Consider the following 26,158-nt stretch of genomic DNA (forward strand, 5'->3'; position numbering starts at 1 on the left):
CTGAATACTTGTTTCTGCCAGTAGGTGATTGTTATACTTGCTTAGCAATTAATCTTGTTGTCAATTTCTTGGAATAACCATCTGATCCATGGATGACACTGCCCATTTACGAATTGCTACCAGTTGAGTGACAGAACACACCACGTGCACGAGTGCACAGGCACAGGCACACACAAACACACACACACACACACACACACACACACACACACACACACACACACACACACACACACACACACACACACACACACACCCGTGAGTAGAAATTGTACTGTACTGCCACAGTTTTAATTGCCAAAGATAGTGAGTGGATCATCAAAATGCACAATACATTCAAACAAAGCAATACTGCAAATCACAAATTGCTTTCAGCAGTTTGACGACGAACCAACTCAGCATAAAGATTCCCTTTCCTCAGTAATTCATCATGGCATCCAAGCTATACATTGAGTAGCTACATTGCTAACACAAACACAAGAAAAAGTGAGCAGATCACCTCCTTTATAGATCCTTTAGACAGAACTGCAATCAGATCTAAGAAGAAGGAAGTGACAATTAAGCTACTGTCTGTAGGTGCTTCTCTACTTATATAAAACCTGCTTCACGGATAGTACTTAATCGATGAGCAATCACTAAAACTGTTCTGTCTAAACAAGAATTATATTGAATCAAATGTCATTTTTTGACTGACATAATTACCTTTGCAAGCCGTATCTAAAGCAGCCTGAACTGTGCCTTCTGATTCAGCGTCCAAAGCACTAATATGATATCAATGATTAAATTAAGTGTGTACCAGTTGATATGAAAGAACACACTGACACATGCATGCGTAAGCAAGCACACACATGCACGCATGCACGTATACACACTTGCACACTTGCACATAAATAAATAAATACACACACACACACACGCACACACACACACACACACACACACACACACACACACACACACACACACACACACACACCTCCATTTAGAAAGAAGAGGACAGTCATAGCCAAAAGTCTAAAGATGTTGTCAGTACATCATTCACATATCCATGCATTGTCTCATAGCTTCCACAAATAACAAACAACTCACCTAGTTGCTTCATCCAAGATTAGTATTTTGGGATCTTTTAAGAGGGCTCGAGCAATAGCTATCCTACAAGATATATCATCAAGTTTGAATCTAAGACTCTATATTCTTTGGCAAACAAAGAATGGCTAGAATCATGAGACCTTTGTTTCTGACCTCCAGATACAGTAAGACCTCTCTCACCAACAACGGTATCATAACCCTAAATTACAAATAGTGATGACATTGGCATGTCAAAATTAGCTATGCAATCTTACTTGTGGAAAGTCTCGTATAAACTGATCACAATTCGCTGTCTTTGCTGCTTGTATCACCTGTACATATTTAATTAACTAAGTAGTAAGAACTCTGGTTACAGAAACTACTCTTCCCAGAGCGCATTGATGTCGACAAAACTATTTGATTGTGTTCGTAATAGCAATAACATGCAGTTTGAGATCTGAGACACATACTCCATCTCCTAGTTCTTGTAAAAGGCAAAGCTAAGAAATATAGCATTTCTTTATCAAATCATTTTCTCTCTGCATGCAAAACTCTATATCAGTTTTATAGCACCGAATCAAATTCATGTCTCTAAATTAACTCAATGTACCATACCAGCTTAACTGTGATTTCAGCTATGCTTGCATTTAAGCACGTCAAGCCTTAATTCCTAAATTCTAGTAATTAAAACTGTGTTTACACCCATTGCTTCCACAGCTATGAGACTTCTGGGAACCACAATCGCATTGTCGTAAAGAATTATGAATTTATATGCTATTTTCGTTTAAGTGCATGTGCTACTTGTAAATTTTACCTAAAATTTCTGCAACGACTGTCATTTCACGTGACCACAAATCTGTAAATAGTTTGAATCATCAAAGTACAGTAACAAGCCACAAAGCAACTGATTTCACGTTAGCAGTTACTGACAGGTAAGTTCTGTTTTCTATTCCTGACAAGACATGCATACCGCAAACCTGTTTTACACTGTTCTGTAAAAACTCTCTCATGAACGTTTTGTGGATCTGATTGGTGGTTAGTCCATTGTGTGTGGTTGTCATGTACTATCAGTTAACAGCAAACACCGCTCTGTGATTGGACCAAATTAAAGGAGCCATGGCACATTCCTGAGTGAGACAGACATAGCCACACATCCGCACACATACTAGTCACAAACCAGAAGTCATTCCAGCCATCTATTTTTTTGAGTTGAGTACCGTATTTGCCCGTAATAACGCCCATACCGAAATAACGTCTATACGCCCACATGTAGCAGGTCTGAACTTTCTGCCCAAAAAAACGTCCAGGCCCATGTGTACACCCAGGATATGTATGCAGAGAATAAACAAAATTATGTCCACATAACATCTGTCTCTGTGTGTGCATTTGATTCATAGTGTCAGTGTTGAGTGAAAGTGCTTACCGCTAGACTCATGTCTTTGTTGCAATTACCAATACTGATGCTGTTGACAGGCTTCAGGCCAGCGACTCTGGTTAAATTTGCTGATGCTGTACGGACACCAGTACCTTTAATCTAGCATGCAAATATGGGCATTTGTGGTGTATCTGTCTTCAAATGTTTAGATGATGACTGGCCAAAAACAGCATATTGTGAACAAGTATACGCCTGGGACCAAAATAACGTCCATGCCCTAGTATATGCCCAGAAAAAAGACTTTCTTTTCTATATGCCCACGGCGTTATTATGGGCAAATACTGTATGCTACTTGCTAAGTCACACAACTTTTACAAAAATTCCCATTTCTTACATGGCTAAATTATAATGATTTTTAAATTTTACATTAATTCATATTAATAAACTACCTCATCATCTGAAGCATCAGGTTTTCCATAACGAATATTTTCCATTACTGACGTAGCAAACAAAACAGGTTCCTACAAACAATAAGACGATGACTACGTGAAATTGATCAAAATGATGTCAACAGTGCACCATGCACACACACACACCCACCCACCCACACACACACACACACACACACACACACACACACACAAACACACACACACGCACACACACACACACACACACACACACACACACACACACACACACACACACACACCAAAATGACAGAAAAGAAAAAGAGACTTAAAAGAGAAAAACAAGAGAAGAAAACAACAGATCTGAGAGGTGAGAAAGAAAAGAAAGGAATATATAGAGAAGGCTGAAAGAAACAAAACACATCAAAAAAATAGAGAAAGGAATAAGAGAAATATAGCATAGCACTTCGAATCCATGCATATCTCTGTAATACATACCTCTGAGCAAACCAAAGACTGCTATAGTTATACAACAAATGCAAGTAATACACAAGCATTTCCTAACACTGATTTTAAAAGCATCTGCCAGCTTGTACAGCAATAAGCAAGAAACTAATTAGTTAAGACAAATATGACCATTATTAACACACAGAGAAATAACTTACTGCCAATGACATACTTGCCTGATTAATAAAACCCACAATGTGTCCTCTCAACCATCTTGGATCCAGATGTTGAATATCTCTCCCATCTAACAGCACAAGCCCTTCATCCAAATCATAGTATCTTTCTAGCAATGCAGCTACGGTTGATTTTCCTACATATAAGTAAAATCTGAAAAAAGTCAAAAATTCACTGAGAGCACCCAAACAAACCTGCTCCTGACGGACCACACAATGCCACTGTTTTGCCAGCAGGGATAGACAAACAAAAGTCCTGCAGCACAACCTGAAAATATAAAAAACGTCAAATAGACTCCAGATTTGATAGTACATGGTACAATCAAGCCACCTGTCCAGGTCTGTTGGGATACGAGAAGGTAACATGCTTGAATTCAACATTACCATCAACTTTATCAAGAGATAGACCACCTTGCACAGGTATAGTTGGTTCCAGGAAGATAAACTGAAACACAATAAGGCCATTTAAAAAATTAAAAATGTATTTAGCATTAACAAATATTAACACGTAACTGACTCTAAATACTCTGCCACCAGCACTTGTTCCTTGCACTGCTTGGCCATATAACAATGAAATCAATTCAAGAGATCTGAAAAATATGCCAAAACAAAATTGACAAGTGACCCTGCTGGTCACACACTGAAGTTAGTCTAAATACAAATTTCAAATTAATAAAATTATAACCAAATATTCTGTATTTATTAACTAGGTTCATTATTTCCCTGTGCAAGACAAATGATGTGCATACATCCACATATTCTTTCTAAATTCATGCTTCTGTTAACCAAATCACAGATACATGTGAAATGATCTCAAAAATATAATTGATTGTTTATAAATTAAAAAAGCCTTAATTAAATCTAATGTAAATAACAAAAATTCAAGATAATACAAAAATTTCAAACTGGTCATTTGTAAAAACAAGCAGTCTACATATATCTAGCATCTATTCCAACCTCTGAAGCATCTGGGTTGAAACGAGAAAAGACATGAGGTCACCAGGAGTCAGACGTCCAGCCGCAACTTCTGTGCCGCCAGCAAACAAGACCAGCAATGTGACACCTAAACATAACATAAAGAGACAATCTTGAAAAGCAACAAAGTTGTAAAAGCATAATTTAATGACCATTCACAGCAATCCTTGCTAGTCCTTGAAAGATTGCAATACCAAATCCAAGCTTTTCTCCTAGTTCTTTAGACTTCTGCACCTCATCGTGATATGCTCTACAAGTATAAATGAGTGACGCAATACAGTACAGAAATTATAACTACAATGTCCTACTTGATTTCAGCATCTTCCATCGCAAATGCCCTTACAGTTCGAATACTGCCAAGAGCTTCAGTAGCAGCAGCAGCCCCTTTAGCAACCTAAAAGCATAAGCAATTACAATGCAATGTAAGTCAACCACTTGTACAACTGCCTAGTATATTAAACTTAGATTATAATTGTAATTCAGCAATCACACACACTGTGTGTTTCTGTGATTTAGCCTACTTCATTTGTTGCATTTCCTTAACATACCACTGATACTGCAATAAAAGAAGATAATGATATCAACAGATGGTAAAGATCGTACATGAAAAAGGCAATGCCATCATGTGAGACCATCCCAACAGCACGGATACTTAGCTTCATCGACTGGCTTTCTGCGATATATTAGACTGGTTATGCATGCATTTGAATAAAGAAGTAAGTACAGTACTGAATATATATTCAGTATGCTCAGATCATGAATGCTTCTAGGCAAGCACAGTTCTTGTCCAAACTGCTTATGGATTTGACAAATTCACTTGCATTCCAGATGTACAGTGCAAGATCTCCTGTCAAGACATACATATCAAAGAAACCAATTTTCTGTCAACTAAACTTGGCTCTGATAACACAGTTTTCTCATAAAAGCAAATCAGATATTGAAAATTGCAACTATTGAATCCTTAGTTCACCTTACCAAACACTAAATAAGATTCTGAATCTGCAGTGACATAGTCTATCGCTACACCACACTTGCAACTAATTGCATATGCTAGTATGCCTCTGTTGCAAATCTTCATAATATTTTAAATTCCAACTGATGCATTCATTCTTCATAATAATAGCAAGAGAAACAGTAACCAACATTTAGAAATGTCTGCAAACTGAATGTTGACATTCACTGTGCAACACAACATGCATCTCAGGACACCTTTAAGTATCAATTGAATTGCTAACATTTGTCCTCAAACATTGAATGAAACACCATCTACAATACTGCAACACTAGATAAATTTTAAGTCTCCCACTCTAAAATTCATTTAATAACCAAGCAGTGTTACAGCATAGATTCAATTACCTGATCTTGAGCCTTTTGAGAAATCTGTCGAAGAACCTTCCCAATTCCACTGCCGACTAATACAATGACTGGCAAAGTTCCAACCAACATCAAAGTCAAACGAGGCGAAATAAAGTATAAAGATAAGAAACATCCAATGGTCTAACAACATACAACAATTTATACACTCTATGTCATTAGATACACATACAAGTGTAACAATAACCTGTGTGACACTGCGAAGACCCTGAGATATACATATCTTAAAAGAGCTCTTAAAATCTTGAACATCGCTTGTCAGCCTGATAAGTAGAACAATCAGCCTAAAAGACTGACAACGCTGATAGATACACACCGAGATATAAGCTCTCCGGTTCTGTGTTGATCAAAGAAAGAAATATCTTGCTTCACAATTGCATCAAAGAGACGACAACGTAAGCGCATTGCCATTCGTTCCCCAACTCGTGACAACATCCATATGTACACGATAGTAAGACAGCTCTAACAACAACATGGAACACATTGCAAACACAAACAACAAACTACAGAAGATTTCAAAAAAAAGACTGGCAAAAACAATGCATGATCACAATACAATGTAGATACATGCAAAATCTCTTATTGATTCAGAACAAAAGCACCAAAGGTGCCAATGCCCCGATGTGCAATCAACTGGGGGCATTCAATGTTCAGTATGACAAACACAAAGGGCAGCTAAAATACCGTATGCATCTACTGCACATGCACACCGATAAATCACTGATAACTCAAAAATGAAGCTTTATCTCATAAATCCATTGATAAAAATATCACTTCTAAATCCAAGTAAATGTCATTTCTTACCCAAAGAAGACACTCTTGTCGTTAAAATCCACAGCAGCATGTACATATAGCAATAATCCATGCACACAAAGATATCACCCATAACTCCAAAATGAAGTTCTATCTTCCAAATCCACAATGTGAAATCCACAACAGTATCACTTCTTACATGTAGAAACTCTTTTTGTCCTTAAAATCTACTGTACACACACACACAGACACACACACAGACACACACACACACACACACACACACACACACACACACACACACACGCACACACGCACACACGCACACAGACACACAGACACACACACACACACACACACACACACACACACACACACACACACACACACACACACACACAGACACACACACACACAGACACACACACACACAGACACACACACTGGCAGACTACCGTATGCACACACACCAAAAATGTATGTTTAGTTTGTTTTCTGTGAAACCATTAGCAAATCTACAACAGGAAGGACAACAGAAACAAACAGATAAGAAAAAGCAAATAGACAAATGCCATAGTAATCGGAAAAGAGAAAAATATGTAAATGAAAGAGAAACTCAAAGAATCAAACAATGAAAAAATTAAAATAAGAATGAATACAAAACAAAGAAGGAATGGGACAGAAAAGGAAAAGAAAGAACGATCAAAGAAAACAATATGAGACGGAAGAAGTTCAACAGCAACGCTTCAAAGCAAACACAGGCAGGTAGCTGCATTTGTTTGCCACATTATGCATTCAATTAAGTTATATATACACCACCAACTCACCTGCAGGAGATAGCTTGCAATAAGATAAAGAGACGGTACTCTGACAGTTTCAAAATATTCTCTAAAGTCACCATGTGTATGTGCTAAAATGTTAACTAATTTCCCAAGTAGAATTGGAATTTTTATGTTGACAACAGCAGCAGCAAATGCACTCTGAAACAGAATTAATTAACAATCACTTTCAAAGCCACTGAGAGTATCAATACAGAGGAAAACGATGCAAAATACATAAATGTGTATTAATAATGTTTTTAATGTGGTGAGACAAAGGAGCACACAAATAAGTGAAGAAAAACCAGACAGCTCAACTACAAGACAGAAAGCCAATGAGAGACAACAGACAAGCATGTAAGCAAGAAGTTGCAGAACAATACATACAACTGCACAACAACTTATGCATGTATGTAGAGCATCTAGGCTAGCACAAGTGCATGAAAGATATCAAGATTTGCACGTAAGACAAACAAAAGCAACACAAAACTACATTGCATGCACACTGATCACAAAGGTAACAATAACTCATCAACACTGGTCAGTCACTGACCATCTCAATGCATACGTACCCCTATTGCCAAAATGAGCCATGCAATATCTGGCCACAGTAGATCCAGCAAGTCAGCATAGGCAATATTTTCTGGCTGTTGTGTCTCCAGTTCTTCAGAAATATCATCACCAAGAGTTCCAGAGTCATCTACTCCTACTGAGTCTTCACAATATGCTCGATGCAATAGATGTAAATGTTGAGAATAATGACAAATATAATAAATGCCAACAGGAGCACCAATATACAATGCACCACTCTTGAGCCCAATAAACACTCTTGACAGAAGATTTAATGATGATTTATGAGTAGATAAAACAACATTCTGAGCTCTCGGTACAGCACTATAGAAGCATTTTCTCAATATATAACAAACTTTGTTATTCCTCGTGTGATATTGATGAAACGTTCGCATAATATATTGATATGTCACACTCCTAAACTGCCTGGAACAATAAACTCTACTGAAACATAATTTCTTGAATGACACCTGAATGATGCACAAATAGTAAACACAAATACAACGGAACAAGCATTGACCGACAGTAGTACACACACACACATGCACACACATGCATGCACACGTACACACACACACACACACACACACACACACACACACACACACACACACACAGACACACACACAGACACACACACACACACACACACACACACACACACACACACACACACACACACACACACACACACACACACACACATGGCTCCACAAGCATGTCAAACATCGACATCTAAATTCTGTATTGAAATAACATGCACTTTTATATCTGGGCTCACTATAATCTTCACTGTCAGATTCTAGGTTTCTAGGAAATGAATTTACACATCCTTACACACACAACTTCCACACCAAGGTGGTACAACCTTGCAAGTACGTCTATCCCTTGACTAAATCCCACACTTTCACCCAGTTAGTAAAGGGCAAAGACAATTCCAATCTCAAATACTATACTATGCAAAATTCATTGGGTTTAAGGGTGTGCTTATCATAAGAAGGAAAGTTATCCAGCCATGATCCCGCTCCATGTCCTTGTAAGGATCTTAACTTTGCCACAGTGTGTTTCTGAAGAATCTGGCACAAGAAATTCATTAATTTTGCTGCCAATACTTGGCACAAGGAACAGACAGACAGGCAGACAGACAGAATAATTCTGAGCTGCTTACAGAAAGGTCCTTCCCATTGGTTATTCCTCTTGTTTTTGAACATTTTGGCGGTTGGGGGGGGGGGACAAGCAGTAAAGTATTTGAACAAGAGTGTAAGGGATGATGAAGGAAGATAAAATGAGACCGACTTCAAGACCAAGCGGCAATCAATCATTTCAGTGGCACTACAAAGTTGCAATGCGAACGTCATCTCGGACAAACTCATTAGCATAGCTAGATTAGAACGTTGAAAGGTAGTGTGCTCAGTGTAATTTTGTATGCTTCAGGACCGTAATAGCCTTGTCGTGTTAGTGTTAGGTTGCTCATGACGTAAACATTTGATTTAAACGGAGAATATATGTATTGAGACAGACAGACAGACAGACAGACAGACAGACAGACAGACAGACAGACAGACAGACAGACAGACAGACAGACAGACAGACAGACAGACAGACAGACAGACAGTGTTTTAGCTCTAAACTTGTTCTGTTTAGTGTCTAGGTGTTTCTGTATAGTTGGACTTGTAGCTACATACAGTATTGCATGTTGTTAGATTCATGTTTCAAATATATGTATTGGACAGACAGACAGACAGATGTGACATACAGACAGACAGACAGACAGACAGACAGACAGACAGACATTCAGTCAATTCATTTGCTAATTATTTAGATTTTGATCTTTACCTTGTGTAACCCACTTTGGGCTGTTGAATAGTGCGGATCCAATGTATTGACAGACAGACAGAAGACTGACAAACAGAGAAACAATCCGAACATGCATACAGATCGACTCTAGATCTGCAGATCTACACACACACTGCAGGCTGCTAATTAGATCTGCAAACCTGCAAAAGACAAACAAAGGACAGACGAACCAACAGAATGTTATTAAGTACATTGGCTTTGCATGTATAAATATCTATGTGCCTCAAAGACAGAAAGAGCAAACTGAAAATACGAAATCAGTCTGTACACGTAGGATACATAAAGACTTACAAACCTGCTTTGACGCCAACAGTTCAATGCTGTGACACGTGGACTCGACACCCACCTTTTGCCGAATAAACCTCTCGTCATGAAGAATGTATCAACCAAAAACCTCTAGCTGGTTGGAGTATAGATTTATACGCATGCGCGTTAGTAGAACTTCAAGATGACAGAAGAGCAAGATCGTCGCCAGAAGGCCCTTGTAGAGTACCGTAAAAGGTTAATGGAGCATCGAGAAATAGATGCCAGATTGAAGTCTTGTAAGTAATAATACTAAGCTGCAGAAGGGTGCGCTTTTTTGTGGTTCGCTTGTTTCTCATCCTCTGCTACCATCAGTGCGCTGTCTGCATCTTATTGTGCTGTTTTGCAGTGCGGGAACGAACGAAAGATTTGACTAAGGAATACGACAAGTCCGAAAACGATTTGAAGGCCTTGCAGAGCGTTGGGCAGGTGAACTGGTTGATGGAGGTTCGGGGATCCATGCATGTGGTTTGCGTTGACAGTGTTTGAAATTGTAGATCGTTGGAGAAGTTCTTCGACAACTGACGGAAGAGAAATGTAAGGGTTTAATAAGGATTTAATATTTTCCATAGCTTTCAAAGGCAAATTTTTTCCCGTATGCCACAATACCCCCAACATGCTGGTAAAGCAGGGTTTACCAGAGTCAGCGATGATCATACAGACATGGGCATAATTATGGAGCCACCCTGAGCATGTGACCCAGATTAAGAAGTTATTAGACTTTCTCAGACAGTTCAAGTAGATGCATCTACAGTGACAGCTGCACTTTGTAGTAAATTAAAACAAGTCATAATGGTGAGGTAATGGCTCTGATTGTGCCATCCACATGTCTGAGATTGCAGGAGATGTGTGACCTGTTGAGACACATGACTGCGTCTTGCTGTCAGTTCAATCAGTAAATTTGAAAGTTAATAATCAAAATCATTTTCAAAAAGCTTCTAAACAATAAAATGACTTTGTTTATTTTAGAAGACATACTCAAAGATTAAATAGAGGCTATACGTTTCAGTTTACTTGCATATTCTGAGTCTATTCTCATCTGCTCTTGTGACGTCACAACATGAACGGTTTAGACCAGCAATTGAGACTAACATTCGTTGGTCACTGTTCTGCAGTGCTAATGTCCTGTCCAGTCCTTTCTGTCACAGTTCAGTTAGCAAAGATTGCTGATGGAGTGACTTTAGGTTTGCAACAATGTACAGAAATATGGCGACTGTTATAGAGAAATCAGCTGTTTCGATTGAGCGCTAAGCAATTTCTAGTGGGGAAATGGTCAGCTGTCTTCTCAAATCACCTGTGCTTTCTCTCAAGTTGCATTCAGCTGATTTTTCAGTATCGCACTGTCGTGTTCTATTGCGTAAATGCCAAGCGCTCGCCAACTCAGCCCATGTTCTAGAGGCAAGATCGAAGGTCTCCACCAGACGGGCTTGTCTCATCGTGAAATTGCCAGATTGGTAGGAAAGTCTCGTGGGGCAGTACAGAAGTGCGTGAAACGATGGGAAGAAGGCAGTAGTGATTACATCAAGCGATCTGGAAGGAAAAGATCAACGTCAGCTAGGGAGGATCATTTACTCGAACGACTTGCACTTACTGACAGAAAGGTGACGACGAGACGGTTGCAAGGTAGACTTTCAGCGGCATGTGGGAAGTCATTGTCCCGAAGAACCATCACTTGCCGTCTCAGGGAAAAAGGAATTTGTGCTCGCAAGAAGCTGCAATTGAATCGTGAACATCAGCGATGTCGACGTGCGTGGGCGGTCACCCATCGTGGCTGGACGTTGGAGGACTGGAAACGTGTTGTCTTTTCCGATGAGGTGAAATCAGCGTCGGAAGTGATGGCTGCCTGTACGTGTGGCGGAGAAAAGGGGAGGAATTTAGCGCAGAATGTTGTCAGCCAGTAGTGCAGCATCCAACGAGCATTATGCTATGGGGTTGCATCAGCTTTCAAGGTGAAGGCTCTCTTCATTGCATACGAGGCCGTCTGAATTCAGAAGACTATCAACAGATCCTGGGTGATGTCATGCTGCCACATGCTCGTTGTTTAGTCGGTGAAGATTTTATCTTCCAGCAAGACAACGCGACAATTCACACCTCGCGCTCAACCAGGCAATGGCTGCGGGACAATGAGGTTACTGTCTTGGACTGGTCTGCTAAGTTGCCAGATGCAAACCCCATTGAAAATCTATGGCATGTTCTGAAGGTTCGGGCAAATGAAAAACATCCTGAAACCGAACAAGAGTTGTGGGAAGCAGTGCAGATGGCTTGGCGCGAAATACCTCAGGGATTAATAACAACCTGATAGAGAGTGTCCCAAGACGAATTGAGGCTATAGGACGAGCGAGAGGAGGAGCAACCAAGTATTGAGAATTTAACGGAGTGTGTGTGTGGGTTATTTGGAGTGTGTGTGTGTGACCCGTTGAACTATACCCGGCTTTTTTACATGGTAATGCATAGGGGCGGTGGTTAGTTTGGTCATCCCTTAATCGTTTTGTTGCTACGAGTTGTCAAAGCGTTCAATCAAAACAATATCAATACTCAATTAGCATGATTTGATGTAGAATCAGATGCAGCTTTAGGTGGGTCGGCAGGTATATTCATAAATCTGCAATGTTCTGTTGATTTTCCTGCCTCGGCTGATATGAGGGGTGGCTCCATAATTATGCCCATGTCTGTATTTGGTACTCTATTGTATGCTACGGAAGTGGGGGTTGGCGTATTGTATTATAGGGTGAAAACTTCACCTAGTGACCTATTGGTGTTTAGCTAGCAATGTGGCTTATAATTTTCGGCAACTCTGAGACACCTTGTGTATATTTGATTTATTGATTTAGAAGTATGTTTGTAAAATAATATGTACTTACATATTGCCACTGAACTGGTACAGTAGTGCCAATTTGCCATATAACAACTTCTACAAGGGTAGTTCACTGTTGTGTCATTTCACACATGTACAGACGGTATGATGTCTGCTGACTGTTTTGGCTTGCAAATCATATTGTAGTTTGTTGAGTAAGACCTAACATGCCATGGTAAGTTTACTTGAGAACATGAGACGTTGAGGTTAGAATGCATGGAAGTGATTGTCTAACTGAAGTTAAATTCTGCTTTATTTGACTAATATTGTTAATGTTCTGCATCAAGAGCCTAAAGAGAGCTTGTGACTGCCAATACTAACTGAAATGAAATCAGTTTTAAGCTGTTAATACTACTTACTGAAATCTATTTTTCTTAATTTCATCAATGTGTGGTTGGAAAGTGTGAGAGATTTGAAACAGATCATCCCAACAGGTTCAGAAATCTAACGAACATTTATGTGGCAAGTGCCAAGTAGCACTTTAAATATGTGAAAATTGTAAACAGTTGGCCAAAGTTGATAATGAGGCTTAATTCTGGGACTTAAGTGAGCATGAGTCTAGAAATAGTAGTCTTATTATAGTCAAAACAAGTACTTGAATCTCTAAAGAACATCATATACATAACGAGGTTTTTCCATTTTACTTGGTTTAACTATTTGTATATATCAGTCAAACTACATTTGCCATAGGTTACTCTATTTGCTGTGGTTGCTAGAGATGTAATACTGACAACAACGTTCTATTGTAGTGATTGTCAAGGCATCCAATGGTCCTCGCTATGTTGTTGGCTGTCGTCGTCAGGTAGAATTGGCCAAATTGTGCAGTTTGTACACATATTACTCATGTTTTTGCAACTTTTGTTACTAGGTCGATAAATCAAAGCTGAAGCAAGGCACTAGGGTTGCTCTAGACATGACTACTCTCACAATTATGAGGTCTGATATCGTTTAATCAATATGTAAGTACTAGTATTATGTGTATGTTGACTGGTAGGATTTTGCCTCGAGAAGTTGATCCTCTTGTCTTTAACATGACAACAGAGGATCCTGGAGATGTCACTTACTCTAGCGTTGGAGGCCTTGGTGAACAGATAAGAGAACTCAGAGAGGTGAAGTCTGGTAGTTAATTGTAATTTTTGTGTATTAAATACTTTGCTTACATTTGTATGTGGTGTAGAATCTGTTTAGAGTGAATTTTACTGAACGTTGTTATTACATTGAGGATTAATGTGATGTCTTTTTAATGGGACGGGAGCTTGGTGCTTCTGATAAATTTTGCTCTTGGTCTCTTGAAACACAGGCATATGACGAAGAATGTCTAACAACTGACACATATACAGTACGTGTTTGTTGTGACAATGATACATGCTTTTCAAGTAACATTCATCTGCATTATCTCTGTAGTCTTCACAGATACATTTTGCTTCTCTACAGATTTCTTTTTTTTACGAATCTCTGGTGCCGGTTTTTAAGATGCCAGTGCCCTAGGCAGGTATTTTGTAATTGTCACCAGGTGTTTTTCATAAAAGACTTCCACGTTGGTGGAGTTGAAATACTTTTGATTTATCTTTTAGCAGCATGAAATGCTCTATCATTTACATTCTTACATCTTGCTTTAGACTTTGCCTCTGTTTGTGTTATGTAAATTAGAAAGTATCTTGATGTACACAGCCCTCTATTAGGCTCTAAGTTCAGGTATTAGCTTCATTAGCCATTGGCAAGTGAAGGAAACATCAGTAGCTAGCAAGAAGTTATCAGCGTGTTCTCTCTTCAGGCAATCCAGCAGCACTTAGTTTCTCAGTTGAAAGAGTTACAGTAGCAACAAGCAATGTAAAATTGGTGAATTAATATAGCCGCCCATGAGATTCTTACAATGTCATGACTCGCAATCAAAGCTTGGAAAACGTTGGTCACAAACCATCTGGTTTGACATGTACATATGCATATGGTGCTGTAAGGTAATGTGGCCTCTTGCTTAGGGTATGCTACACACCTAATTGTAAACTTTCTTAAATAAGTGTTGGTTTAGATAAAGCTGTGAACGTTTCATTTTCTATCAGTTGATACCGCATTTTACGTTTTATTTTGGCTTCACATGATAAGCAATGAGGAAGAAATGTGCAATATATTGTTATTAGTGGGTTGCGCATGGGTGTTTGATGCTATGTCAGCACAGCTTACTTTTTTTCTCAGTTTCTTTTCTATAGTGCTGCTTGTTTGTGATACAACACAGCCATGGAGCATTTGAAGAGCACTTTGCTCTTTTTCATGTGTGAAGACACGTGAAGGACGGGTTGCTGCTGTTTAGTTATCTTACCAGATTTGTCTCATAGTTAATATTGCTCAAATTGACCACTGGCAACTAATAATTAACCCTTGTGCATGTACTAGGGTTACAGTAATGTCTCTGTAGCTAGACCAACGACCAACCTATTGGAATCCAGGTGATGTGATCATGTTACTGGTGTTGTTAATAACAGCTGTTCACAGTAATAGCCAAAGTGACTTGTAACATTTTGCTTGCTTGTCCGATCATTGTTATCCCTGGTGTTAATTAGCCTGCCAGGCAATGGGATCTTATCACTGGTGTTAACTAGCAGCTGTTCCATATTGTTCCTAGACAAAATCAGTTGTAGCAGCCAAGGGTTCAGCAGTTTAGTGCTTTTTCATTTGATTAGTTGTCATTTGAAAAATTTTGATGTCATGTTTAGTAAAATTGTTGCCACTAAGAGGGCTGCTAATACAATCTTACTTCATTCTATAATGACACATTATGTAAGTAGCAGCAATGGTTTGTATGTTAGATTTTGTTCATTTACAGATTATTGAGTTGCCACTTCTAAATCCTGAACTTTTTGAGCGTGTTGGAATAAATCCTCCAAAAGGTTGTTTGTTGTATGGACCACCAGGTATGATTCTTTGTTGTGTTGTTTGCTGAAGAATCCTGGATGTCTTCTTAACTTTATCTTCATAACTTTGATGTCGTAGGAACTGGAAAGACTTTGTTAGCAAGAGCTGTTGCTCATCAACTGGATGCAAATTTCTTGAAGGTATGACAAGTTTGAATAAATTGACATTTATAATGCTCTGTAATACTATAGTGAGAGACCACATTTACTAGAATTTATTGCTATTATCATGCCAACAAGGTTGCTGGTTCACATCATGCTTGTTAAGCCTCAGTGCAGATGCGGGTTCCAATGCAAATCCAGCAGTAATTTGTTAGAAAATTTATGACAGATTACTAGAAATCTAATAATTGGAATCTTTCTCCAGTCATAACTCTTCTAAAATTCAAAAGTAATTAGATCCAAACTTTCAAGAGGTTGAAACAGATGGTTGGATGTGTTGTCTGCATACTATGACACTGATAACGATGCTGATGTTGGCCAGAAATGTTACAATCAGAGTGGATAACTGTTTCCTGTCTCCCTAATTTTCCCAAAATTGCTGCTTTGCCAGAATTTTGTAAGTAAGTACTGATCATCTTGAACGCTGTTTTTCTGCAATAAAAAGGTATTTGGACAACAGTAAGAAACAGAATGGAATCAGAGACACTTAACAGACTGATGCGAGTCTTCATTGAAAGGCTTGGTGTAAAGGACTATGACTTTGGTCAGGCTGCTAAGGAGTGGACATCACATTGGCAAAAGAGGATAAGCGTGTTGCACTAACATATAACAAATTGAGCTTGCACTCCATAAGGGCCTCTTCTGAGACTGTGCGACTGCATTATGCAATAGTGTGACGACTTTGCAGAGTCTGTTTTTAACTTGTGCATTATTACATTATCTAACACCATAAGAAAATCTGAAAATCTGTCTTTCAGCTAGAGCCTCACTTTTTTTCAAACTGTCCCATGCTTTTAAGAATCTTAGTGACGTTATTTTTTATATTTGGTACAATAATGATTAATTTATTGTTAGGTTGTTTCAAGCTCTATAGTGGACAAGTACATTGGAGAAAGTGCCCGCCTCATTCGAGAGATGTTTGGTAAAAGTGCCAATGTTTTAGAAGCTGTTGTGTCTGAACGTGTCTGTTTAGGTTATGCAAGAGATCACCAGCCATGTATTATCTTTATGGATGAAATAGATGCAATAGGGGGTCGCCGTTTCTCAGAAGGTTCATCAGCTGATCGGGAGATTCAGAGGACCCTGATGGAGGTATTGATAGTTAGCTATTACCAGTTGAACATATCATGTATGTGTACATGCAGGTAGGTTTGATAGCAATAACATTATGCAAGCAGATCTAAAAGCAAAACACAAACGTTAAATTTAATTTGCAATTCTCGGAGCGGAACTGAAGAAGTGTGTAACCTGACAGAACTAGAACTAAATCAAATGCCAGTTTAGTGTTATCATACTTTTACTAATTTTTTTAGTAATATTCTTTCCATAATTTTTTCCCTGAAATGTTTGGAGCTCAGACATAAAATATTTAATTAATAACATTGAGAAGCATGCTGATATCTGGATACTTAGGCATGTTACATATACTAACCATAGTGACAAATTTGAAGAGCACCAATTGTAGGCAACAACAAGGACAGCTGCTCCAGAGAGTAGAGACATTACAGTGTAGTAGCGGATTTGTTCCGGGGAACATCATTTAGTAACTTTTTTTGTTAAATGTCTTGTAGTCCCTAACTGATAAATACGGCAATGCAACTTTATAGCAATGCGTGGATTACCGTTTACGTATGTTTGGTTTAGACAAACGGATGCAAATTTGCATGTAAATTGTATTAAGCAATTACGATGTACAGAATTGGATGTGTTCGTGAGGCTTTATAAAGTAGTTTGATTATGTACAGTCTCTGTCTGTAAGTTTGGGACCCCGGATGTCTAGGGCATGACGCAGGCAATGACAAATTGCTAATGCAAGAATAAACTATAAAACCTAGGTTAGGTGTGCTTGCCGCAAAACAAGATATGCTATAGTGTTCACCTAGGGATAATAGAATAGTAACACAGTAACGTATGTTAATAGTGCCGACTTACGGGACTTCTACCCCAGAACAATTCCGCAAGAAAGACACATAAATCCTAGGCAACTTCTTTGGGCAAGCGCAAGGCGTCTTCAATAATATTACATTTGTACTCATTGCCTCTCGGAACAAATCCTCGGTCAGAACAAATTCGCTGCTACATTAGACCAGCTGCTGCACATCTACTGACACCTGCTAATTGAGGAGGAGGCTGGACACTATGGCTGGCACATGAGATTGTCCACATCTGGCATGCTAATTTAACACCAGTGATAACAATGAGCGCATGTGCTGCATTCCAAGTAGTCCTCCATCCTTCCACAGACACACTATTGTTACCCTAGCGCATCCATGCCTAAGGTTAAGAATGTGTGGTAATAATAGTTTTGAATAGATGGGAAGGTAGGGGGCAAGACCTATTTGAAATGCATTGTGATTTGAAAATAAGTACGAAGTTATATAAGATTTTCCTTAACTGAAATTCAAAGTATTTGTTAGAGAAGTTTTAGCTGCTTTGATTGAGTTGAGTGGTTGTTTGATTTGTTTTACACAAATGGAATGCTTACTGAGTTGTTTATAATAACCCAGAAACAGTTGGAATTGGCTGCTAAACTGTTTGATAATAGAGAATTGTAGATCAGAGTTGCTGGAATTTATGCATTAGCAGGTTTTCTTTCAATGAACTGCTTTCACATCATACATCTTTTGAGGTTGTTTACGTAGCCTCAGAATTTTAGCATAAATCTCTGAGTTGCTAAACTTGTATTTTGTCTAATCCTATTGTCTGGGAGTGTTATTAGTGTTTTATATTGATGCTTGATCTGTATTGTAATATTTAGTTGCTAAATCAGATGGATGGCTTTGACAAGTTAGGACAGGTAACTGGATTGGTTTCAATGGCATTGAGCTTGATATTACTTTGAATGTTTGCTGTTTCAGGTCAAGTTTATTATGGCAACAAATCGACCAGATACTCTTGACCCGGCTTTACTTCGTCCAGGACGTTTAGACAGAAAAATACGTGAGTAATTTAGCACTAGATCTGAAATTTTTGTTTTTTTTGTTTAGTGGATTAAAATGTGTTTGTTCTGAAGTTAGTCTGTGTGTACCCGAGAACATTGTTATTGCTGATGTATAGCTTACCTTGTGTTTATGATTAAGCATGCCAGTGGAATTTATGGCAAAATTATTGGTCAGACATCGTGCTTTAGCAAAGAGGTTGTTGACGTGACATTTTAAATTTTAGGCATTCTTATTTGATTTCACAATCCTTTCTTGTAATTATAGTATCGGCATCAAAATTTAGTTTAATGTCTCTATTTGTCACATCATATTCACTACTGTGGTTATTTATTATCAAAATATAAACATAAAATTTGGCTTTTTTTGCTGTTGTTCTGTTGCATTGTTGATTATGATAACGTCAGGGGTGGTTGTTGTGGTGGTTACATATACTGGCAATCAATGATTGCTGCTAATTTCTACTAATTTCTACTTGTGGCTATACAAGGTTTGTGGACCTGGGTATTACTATAGCTCTACTACGACAAATGGTATATTTGAAAAATTTGTATGTATTATGTATGTACACTGCTAAATATACTATACAGTGTGGAAAATAACGGTAGGACATAGGACAATGTCCCACCAAATGTGTTGTTTGTCCGACCAATTACTGCATCAGTGTTAGGATGTGTTTAGACAAAACATCCACCTGTACGATAGTGTAGACCTTGTCTTGTAAACTTAGCACACGATGGCCTTTCCAATGGTGTAACTTTTAGTTTCATGAACTTAAGTGCCTCCTAGCATGCTTTACCCAGAGAATACCTCAGCTGCCTTTAACACCATTTCTGCCTTGGAAGTTGGTTATATTATAGAAATTACGTGCAAAATGGCTGCAGTAGGGGAGGCACTTAATTAGACATGTAAGACCATACAAGAATGTCCTACCAAGGCTCAGTCTGTCCGAGCCAAAATAATTCCCTATTTTCCCACTGCTATAGGACAACTACTACACTGCTTACTACAATTAGATCTTGCCGGCTGTTTCTGTCAGATGTGTGGAGTTTCAGGTTGCTCATTGATTTCCTACCATGCATTCATGCAATAATAATTCTCTTGACCAGTCATGTAGGTATGTTTGATCAAACCAAATTTGTGGTCGGTCAAGAACACCAGTTGGTCAGTCAATGACCAATGACCGATCGTTATATTCTACACTGCTGATGCCATTCTAAACAAGGTAGTAGGGTAATAGTTGATAGTATGCCAAATAGCTTGTTGCAGTGCATTTATCTGTGTAAACATACGTTTGGAAACTGTACTCATCATTTTTAGTACTCAAAGGTTTACATTATTACCGTATTTTTGCGCATTTAGCTGCATGCCGGTTTAAGCAGGGGATTACCAGGGTGCCGGTATACCCCGGGGAATACTGGCATGCCGGAGAAAGAGGAGTGATTTGACCAAACCCCTGTAGACTGGACCCATAGATCTATACTGCATCCGTTCTTAGATATTGATTGAACTAACATAAATAAACACTAAGACGTATACTTTTTCATCTATATGTAGTGTATGATCAACCCTATAATGTTTGATTTTCTTTGTCTTCATCCTTCTCTTCTTCATCGTCTTCCTCTCTTCCTTATCTGTCAGCCCTGTGTGTTCTGCTTGTTCAAACCTAATCATGTACGCACTGACGAGACACCACATTCCCTGGCGTCTTTCATTTTGTTTCCACAGAGCTCGTCGTATATGCATAGTATTGCTAGCTTTTTCGATTGTGTATCGATCTTCTGCCACACTGCGAATCCATTCTCGGTACCTTCTGGCTACTTGATGTTTCTCTTTTCTAGCTGGGCTTCGGGGAAGCTGCATTCTCTAGGTCAACGAATCGAATTACGTGTGTGTTCAGTAGAATTACCATGCATGTGTAGTTGCTTCCTTGCCATAACTGGCTCTCCCTCGCGCTGTATGGGCATGCCGGTATCGTTACCAGAGTTCAACAAGCAAGTTTCTGGTAATCCCCGCTTATACTGGCATGCAGCTAAATGCGCAGAAATACGGCACTCTCTAGAGAAAGACTCATAAGTCGTGTGTGTGTGTGTGTGTGTGTGTGTGTGCATGTGTTTCTCTTTGTTTTGGTGTTTGTCTATTTGTTCTGTCTATTTTGTGAGTACCAAGTCCAGTGACTAGTAATTCTAGAATATGGTAGAAGGGACCAACTAGTTTATTATTTGCAGTAAGTGTTGTGATTAGTAGTATCTGAAGACAGTAAAACAAGTTGTCTGTTTGTTTGTCTGTCTGTCTAGCAGTCTGTCTGTCTGTCTAGCGGTCTGTCTGTCAATACATATATTTTCAAACATTGAACTATTATACACCATCTAAGCAAAGCAACTAAATACTACCCAAGCCAATAGGGCTTGGTTCTACGTACAACTATTCATGTCTGTCTGTCTGTTTCGTCTGGCTTTTTGTCTGTCTGTCTGTTTCGTCTGGCTTTTTGTCTGTCTGTCTGTCTAGCAGTCTGTCTGTCTGTTTCGTCTGGCCTTTTTGTCTGTCTGTCTCGTCTGTCTGTCAATATATTCATAAATAGGAACTATTACAGGCTAAATCAAACTAGGCAACTCTCAACTACCGTATTTCTGCTAATAGTGCCCCATGCTCAAATAATGCCCTATAGTGAGCCTATATGAAATAATAATGCCCCATGCTTAATTAGGGCCCTACTGGGGTAGTATTTAAACCCAGTTATATGCATGCACATCTATCAATGTGTACGGTTGTGATGAAATGAACACCCTGATAGGACCACTGAGTGACAATGAAGATAAAGATTCAACGTATGCAACAGACCAGGAATACGACTCAAGTGATAGCGAAAGTAGCCAGGGGTAACTGTAAGATTAGGTAGTTTTTTTGTGTAGTGTGATGGTATGCAAACGAACAATGCGACAGTCTCTATATGCTTGTGAAACAATAATGCCCATGCTCAAGTAATGCCCTGTGTTTTAGAATAGAACTATGAAAAAATAGTACCCCATCGGGCACTATTCGTTGAAACATGGTGAAGTCTAATACGCAATACATTACAGTCTGTCTGTCTGTCTGTTTGTCTGTCTGTTTGCTTGTCTATCTGTGTGACTCTCTGTCTGTCTGTCTGTTTGTCTACTACTGCGTGGGAGTGTCAGGACGTGTGCGTGGCGTCTGCAAGGAAGACGGATTAGATTTACTGTTTTGCTTTTGTTTCTTTGTAGTAACTGGTAGTCTAGCTTTAAGACTCTTGAGCCTAGTTGTTTGCTGCACCACAGCTTTGTGCTATGTTGGTAGGGGCTACAGTACATCCATACTCTTGCTTGTTAGTTATCACGGCTGTATGGAAAAATATACCATGGTCTGTCTATTTTGTGTTTGCTTGATTTCCTGTTTGTCATACTGATAACTTTTGTTTGTGTTGAAAGCAGAAGCAATAAAAGATTATTTAAAATTGGTGGTGCTTTGGCTGTTTACACTGTTAAATTTATCTGGAAATGTTCTTTATTAGATTCCTAACAGTTTCTTTGCTATGTCAGCTGTGCTGCTTGTCTTTACTCTCATTTAATTTGAAGATTTGACAGCATCAATTCCAGATATATAGTCAGACTACACTGTAGCATACCATTTTGAAAATAATAAATAGCAATGATCAACAATTCAAAAGATTTACAATAAGGGATGGAGAATAGATATGCTGCATATTGATATCATCATTAGTACGTCTCAAATGAGTTACAACAGCAGAACTATGTAGCTGCAGACGATTGTGGACATCTATAGATACTGTGTGTAATATGTCTTTGCAAAATCATTATGCCTGTTTTTAGAAATTGCACTTCCGAATGAGCAAGCTCGGCTTGAGATTTTGAAAATTCATGCAGCGCCAATAACAAAGCATGATGACATTGGTATGCAAACAGTGATGGGTGTTTAGATTAGTTTGAGCATGTTTGAGTTGGTTTGCAGATTTTGAAGCTGTTGTGAAGCTCTCGGATGAATTCAATGGTGCCGATCTTAGAAATGTCTGTACAGAAGCAGGTAGGTCAACTTCATGGCTTGCTTATTGTGTTACTTTATGGGTAAAGTGTAAATGGCACTTGACAGGTATGTTTGCTTTACGAGCCGAACGAGAGTATGTTGTAAACGAAGACTTTATGAAGGCAGTTCGCAAAGTTTCAGAAGGAAAGAAGCTTGAAACAAAACTAGAATATAAACAGGTCTAGTTTGACTGGGATTGAACTAATTTTACTTGAGAGAAACATGCGTGGAAAGTGTGTTTCTACTGTATGAAGTTAGTGATGCAAGTTCGTAGGGTAAGTGAACAAGAGCACGTAAAGCCATTTGTGTTGTATGAGAAGACCTATATACATACAGTAGTGATTTCATCTGTTGTATGTAAGTAAGACTGGACATTATACAGTGAGTGAAGTTTTGGGCAACTGGCTGCACGACCTGAAGCAGTCTCAACAATCACATTTTTTGTTGTATGTTTTCTACTGTTTCCTACAAACATGTTACAAAACAAGAGCTGTATTTGACATATTTTTACTACAATGTAGCTCTTACAGTTATCCTCGGTGTCATTCAGAGGATTGACTAAAATTTAGCTACATTCTTCTCTTGGATGTTATTGAGCAAACAATTCCCTAGCCCTATTAATATTAATGGCTCTGTAGTCTATATGTATGCCTTTGTGTGTACAAATAATATCATCAGCAAGTCGTTTATAGTATAGACACTAGATCATCTCACATACTGTATTGACCCCTATAAGCTCTAATGAGACATCTTCAATTGTGTACTTGAGTAAGGTAAGGTTGTCCGTTCTAGCGCGCGTTAAATAGGCGTGTTCATACAGTGCTGTCAAAAGTCATAATATCAGACTAGTAATCTCTTCTCAGACTTCTATAAACGTAACAAACTAGAGGTGCGTGTGATAATGCGAAAGAGAACCAAATGAGAGTCGTTTTCACTACTGACATTAATGCTGGGACCGACTTAGATAGCTTGCAATTACAACTTTTGCAGTTGTGTGAAAACCTGTTACAGTGTGCGTTTACACAAATCAAAAATCCGGGATTTCTAGAGAATATCCGGGAGCTGCATCAGAAAAAGGCTGGTTGACCTGCATCATGCGATGTCTGGGATTTTATTTTTCCCGACGTTTTGGTTTGTTGGCACTTTCTGTATCTATTCTTTTGTTTCTTGCTGGCTTCTACTTTCTCAGTACTAGTTCTAGTGGTGCAGCTCGACAACCAGTTGTTTCCTACCATGCGTACGATCGACTGCGAGGTTTACGTCGAATGCACGACAGTGTCAATGAAAGCGTAACCAAAACCCCACAGCAGACTAGAAGACAATCAGAATCAACAACTAGTAGTAATTATACAAGTATTGATTTCGAGCACGTCTGTCACGCAACTCTGTCGCAACTCTACCGAAAGTTGCACGTCTTGGAGGACAGACTATGGGAGGAAAATATACGACAAGCAAGATCTGCTAGAGAAAGAGGAATAGTTGGCGATTATGAAAGGACGAAGCAGATCATTTCCATTAATCTCAAGAAATGTCGAACTTCGTCATCTGATCAAGAGGAGCTCCGTGTTGTGCAGTCTGATGTGCAGTCTGATGTGGAGTCGAAGGCTGACGTTCAGAAAGCCAAAGTTGCTGTTTCTCAGTCTCAGCTCACTGCACTTGCCATGAGGCGCGCTCGGATTATGCTGTGCAGCTTTTCACTTGTGGATCAAATGAATATGAATAGTGTCCACAACAGTTTGTCTTCCAGACCCAAACGGGACTTAATTATTATAGTTGCGAACATGAGAACAGGTTCGTCATTTTTTGGTCAAATATTTGAGAAAAGTGACGACGTACTTTATTTCTATGAGCCACTGAAGGGGATATCGAGGCTAGCAGTTAGTCAAAATTTCAGCAAAAGTGATACTCAAAAATTGAACCTGGCATTACTGAAGTCGATATCGACTTGTAATTTTGAGACAAAACTTGGCCACCAGTTTCTGCAAGATATCAGTTTATCGACATATTCATCTAGAGCTAATAGCCATGTACTTGCATCGCCACCTCTGTGTCCCAGCAACTGTCCAGAAATGAATCGATGTCCTGTTATTCAAAGCCACATCTTCCATCGAGTGTGCATGTCAAAGCAAGCAACTGTGGTAAAGAGTATTCGAATTCCTGACATCATGTTGCTGAGAGAGCTAGTGAACATTGAAACCGAAGGAATCATTTTAGGCCACGAGAAACCGGCTAAACTACAAGTTGCTCATTTGGTACGAGATCCTCGTGCTGTCCTTTTTTCGAGAATGCGCATAAGAGGACAGTTGGAAAAGGACTTTCTAGCAATTCATGGGAATACAGCAAAGATACCGAGTAGAGATTTGTTGATAGACTCAGAAGCCAGATCTCTTTGCACAGAAATGTGGACAAACTTACACTATGCTGATAGTCATCCAAACTGGTTAAAAGACCGCTATCATATTTTTAAATTTGAAGACATTGCTCTAAAACCTCAGTTAGCAGCAAAAAAGTTGTATAATCGTTATGGTCTTCAGATGAGCAATTCTGTGCTGGAGTGGATTGAACAGAACACGCATGCGGCAACCAACAGAGGTAACCCGTTTGGGACAAACAGGGACTCGGAGTTGGTAGTGACAGCTTGGAAAACACTTCTGAGAGCTCCTATAGGAAGACATTATATCCAGATCATGCAGTCGAGATGTCAGCATGTCATGAAATTTTTGGGGTATGAATTGGAAAATAAAGAACTGTTTAGAGCACATGTCAACTAAATATGTAAATAACTTTGTAGAGACACTGAGCAGATATTTTGTAGAAGCTATGGATAAACTTAATAAAAACTGTCCAGTAAGTTGAGCAGGTAACAACCATGAGATCGAAATGAGAGTGACTCTAGTCAATAGCAGTCTAGTTCTATGTCTGTTGTACTTTGTAGTCAATCGTTTTCAGCTCTATTGAATTATTCACAGACGTTTGTCCTCAGACAGGGTACAATACACTGACTGGATCAATTTGAGCTATATGATTGCTGTTTCATGGTAAATGACTTGTG

General features: G+C 38.9%; 3 protein-coding genes across 6 annotated transcripts; 2 read left to right on the forward strand and 1 right to left on the reverse strand.

Moving 5' to 3' along the window:
• Window positions 1–269: 269 nt before the first annotated feature.
• Window positions 270–10,294, reverse strand: LOC134192326 (mitochondrial potassium channel ATP-binding subunit-like). Of its 4 annotated transcripts, none has more exons than XM_062661054.1 (21): window positions 10,176–10,294; window positions 8,026–8,449; window positions 7,463–7,615; window positions 6,199–6,344; window positions 6,070–6,145; window positions 5,865–6,005; window positions 4,817–4,902; window positions 4,661–4,758; window positions 4,491–4,596; window positions 4,051–4,123; window positions 3,865–3,978; window positions 3,729–3,801; window positions 3,537–3,670; window positions 2,893–2,964; window positions 1,344–1,400; window positions 1,230–1,288; window positions 1,090–1,152; window positions 703–761; window positions 600–650; window positions 500–537; window positions 270–442 (listed from the first exon to the last, which is right to left on the reverse strand). In XM_062661054.1, the coding sequence occupies exons 1-21, from the start codon at window positions 10,250–10,252 to the stop codon at window positions 359–361; spliced, it is 2,184 nt and encodes a 727-aa protein (XP_062517038.1). In that variant the 5' UTR covers window positions 10,253–10,294; the 3' UTR covers window positions 270–358. The 4 variants fall into 4 exon arrangements, 3 of the variants coding, with proteins under 3 accessions (XP_062517038.1, XP_062517045.1, XP_062517055.1); XM_062661061.1 differs by having other exon boundaries at window positions 10,227–10,290; XM_062661071.1 differs by having other exon boundaries at window positions 9,860–10,287.
• A 16-nt stretch (window positions 10,295–10,310) lies between these two features.
• On the forward strand, window positions 10,311–23,639 carry LOC134192349 (26S proteasome regulatory subunit 10B-like). Its single transcript, XM_062661085.1, has 15 exons — window positions 10,311–10,422; window positions 10,533–10,612; window positions 10,681–10,720; window positions 13,787–13,839; window positions 13,906–13,973; window positions 14,032–14,146; window positions 15,859–15,946; window positions 16,026–16,087; window positions 16,964–17,030; window positions 17,082–17,200; window positions 18,867–18,905; window positions 18,967–19,048; window positions 22,896–22,976; window positions 23,035–23,106; window positions 23,173–23,639. Exons 1-15 carry the CDS (start codon window positions 10,329–10,331, stop codon window positions 23,289–23,291), a joined length of 1,179 nt encoding a protein of 392 aa, XP_062517069.1. The 5' UTR covers window positions 10,311–10,328; the 3' UTR covers window positions 23,292–23,639.
• A 528-nt stretch (window positions 23,640–24,167) lies between these two features.
• Window positions 24,168–26,122, forward strand: LOC134184039 (carbohydrate sulfotransferase 1-like). The gene has a single exon (XM_062651645.1). It carries the CDS (start codon window positions 24,201–24,203, stop codon window positions 25,875–25,877), a length of 1,677 nt encoding a protein of 558 aa, XP_062507629.1. The 5' UTR covers window positions 24,168–24,200; the 3' UTR covers window positions 25,878–26,122.
• The last annotated feature ends 36 nt before the right edge of the window (window positions 26,123–26,158 follow it).

This window comes from Corticium candelabrum, chromosome 1 (assembly GCF_963422355.1).
Source record: "Corticium candelabrum chromosome 1, ooCorCand1.1, whole genome shotgun sequence".
Classification (NCBI taxonomy): Eukaryota; Metazoa; Porifera; class Homoscleromorpha; order Homosclerophorida; family Plakinidae; genus Corticium; species Corticium candelabrum.

Bases quoted from the DNA above. Each gene is read 5' to 3' on its own strand.
- LOC134192326 (XM_062661054.1), bottom strand. From the start codon at position 10,252: ATGACGAGAGGTTTATTCGGCAAAAGGTGGGTGTCGAGTCCACGTGTC. The intron at 6,006-6,069 runs GTTATTGTTACA...GTATGTTGTTAG, and splicing joins GTCTTCGCAGTGTCACACAG to ACCATTGGATGTTTCTTATC. The intron at 1,289-1,343 runs GTAAGATTGCAT...TTTGTAATTTAG, and splicing joins TTATACGAGACTTTCCACAA to GGTTATGATACCGTTGTTGG.
- LOC134192349 (XM_062661085.1), top strand. From the start codon at position 10,329: ATGACAGAAGAGCAAGATCGTCGCCAGAAGGCCCTTGTAGAGTACCGT. The intron at 10,423-10,532 runs GTAAGTAATAAT...GCTGTTTTGCAG, and splicing joins AGATGCCAGATTGAAGTCTT to TGCGGGAACGAACGAAAGAT. The intron at 16,088-16,963 runs GTATGACAAGTT...ATTTATTGTTAG, and splicing joins TGGATGCAAATTTCTTGAAG to GTTGTTTCAAGCTCTATAGT.
- LOC134184039 (XM_062651645.1), top strand. From the start codon at position 24,201: ATGCGATGTCTGGGATTTTATTTTTCCCGACGTTTTGGTTTGTTGGCA.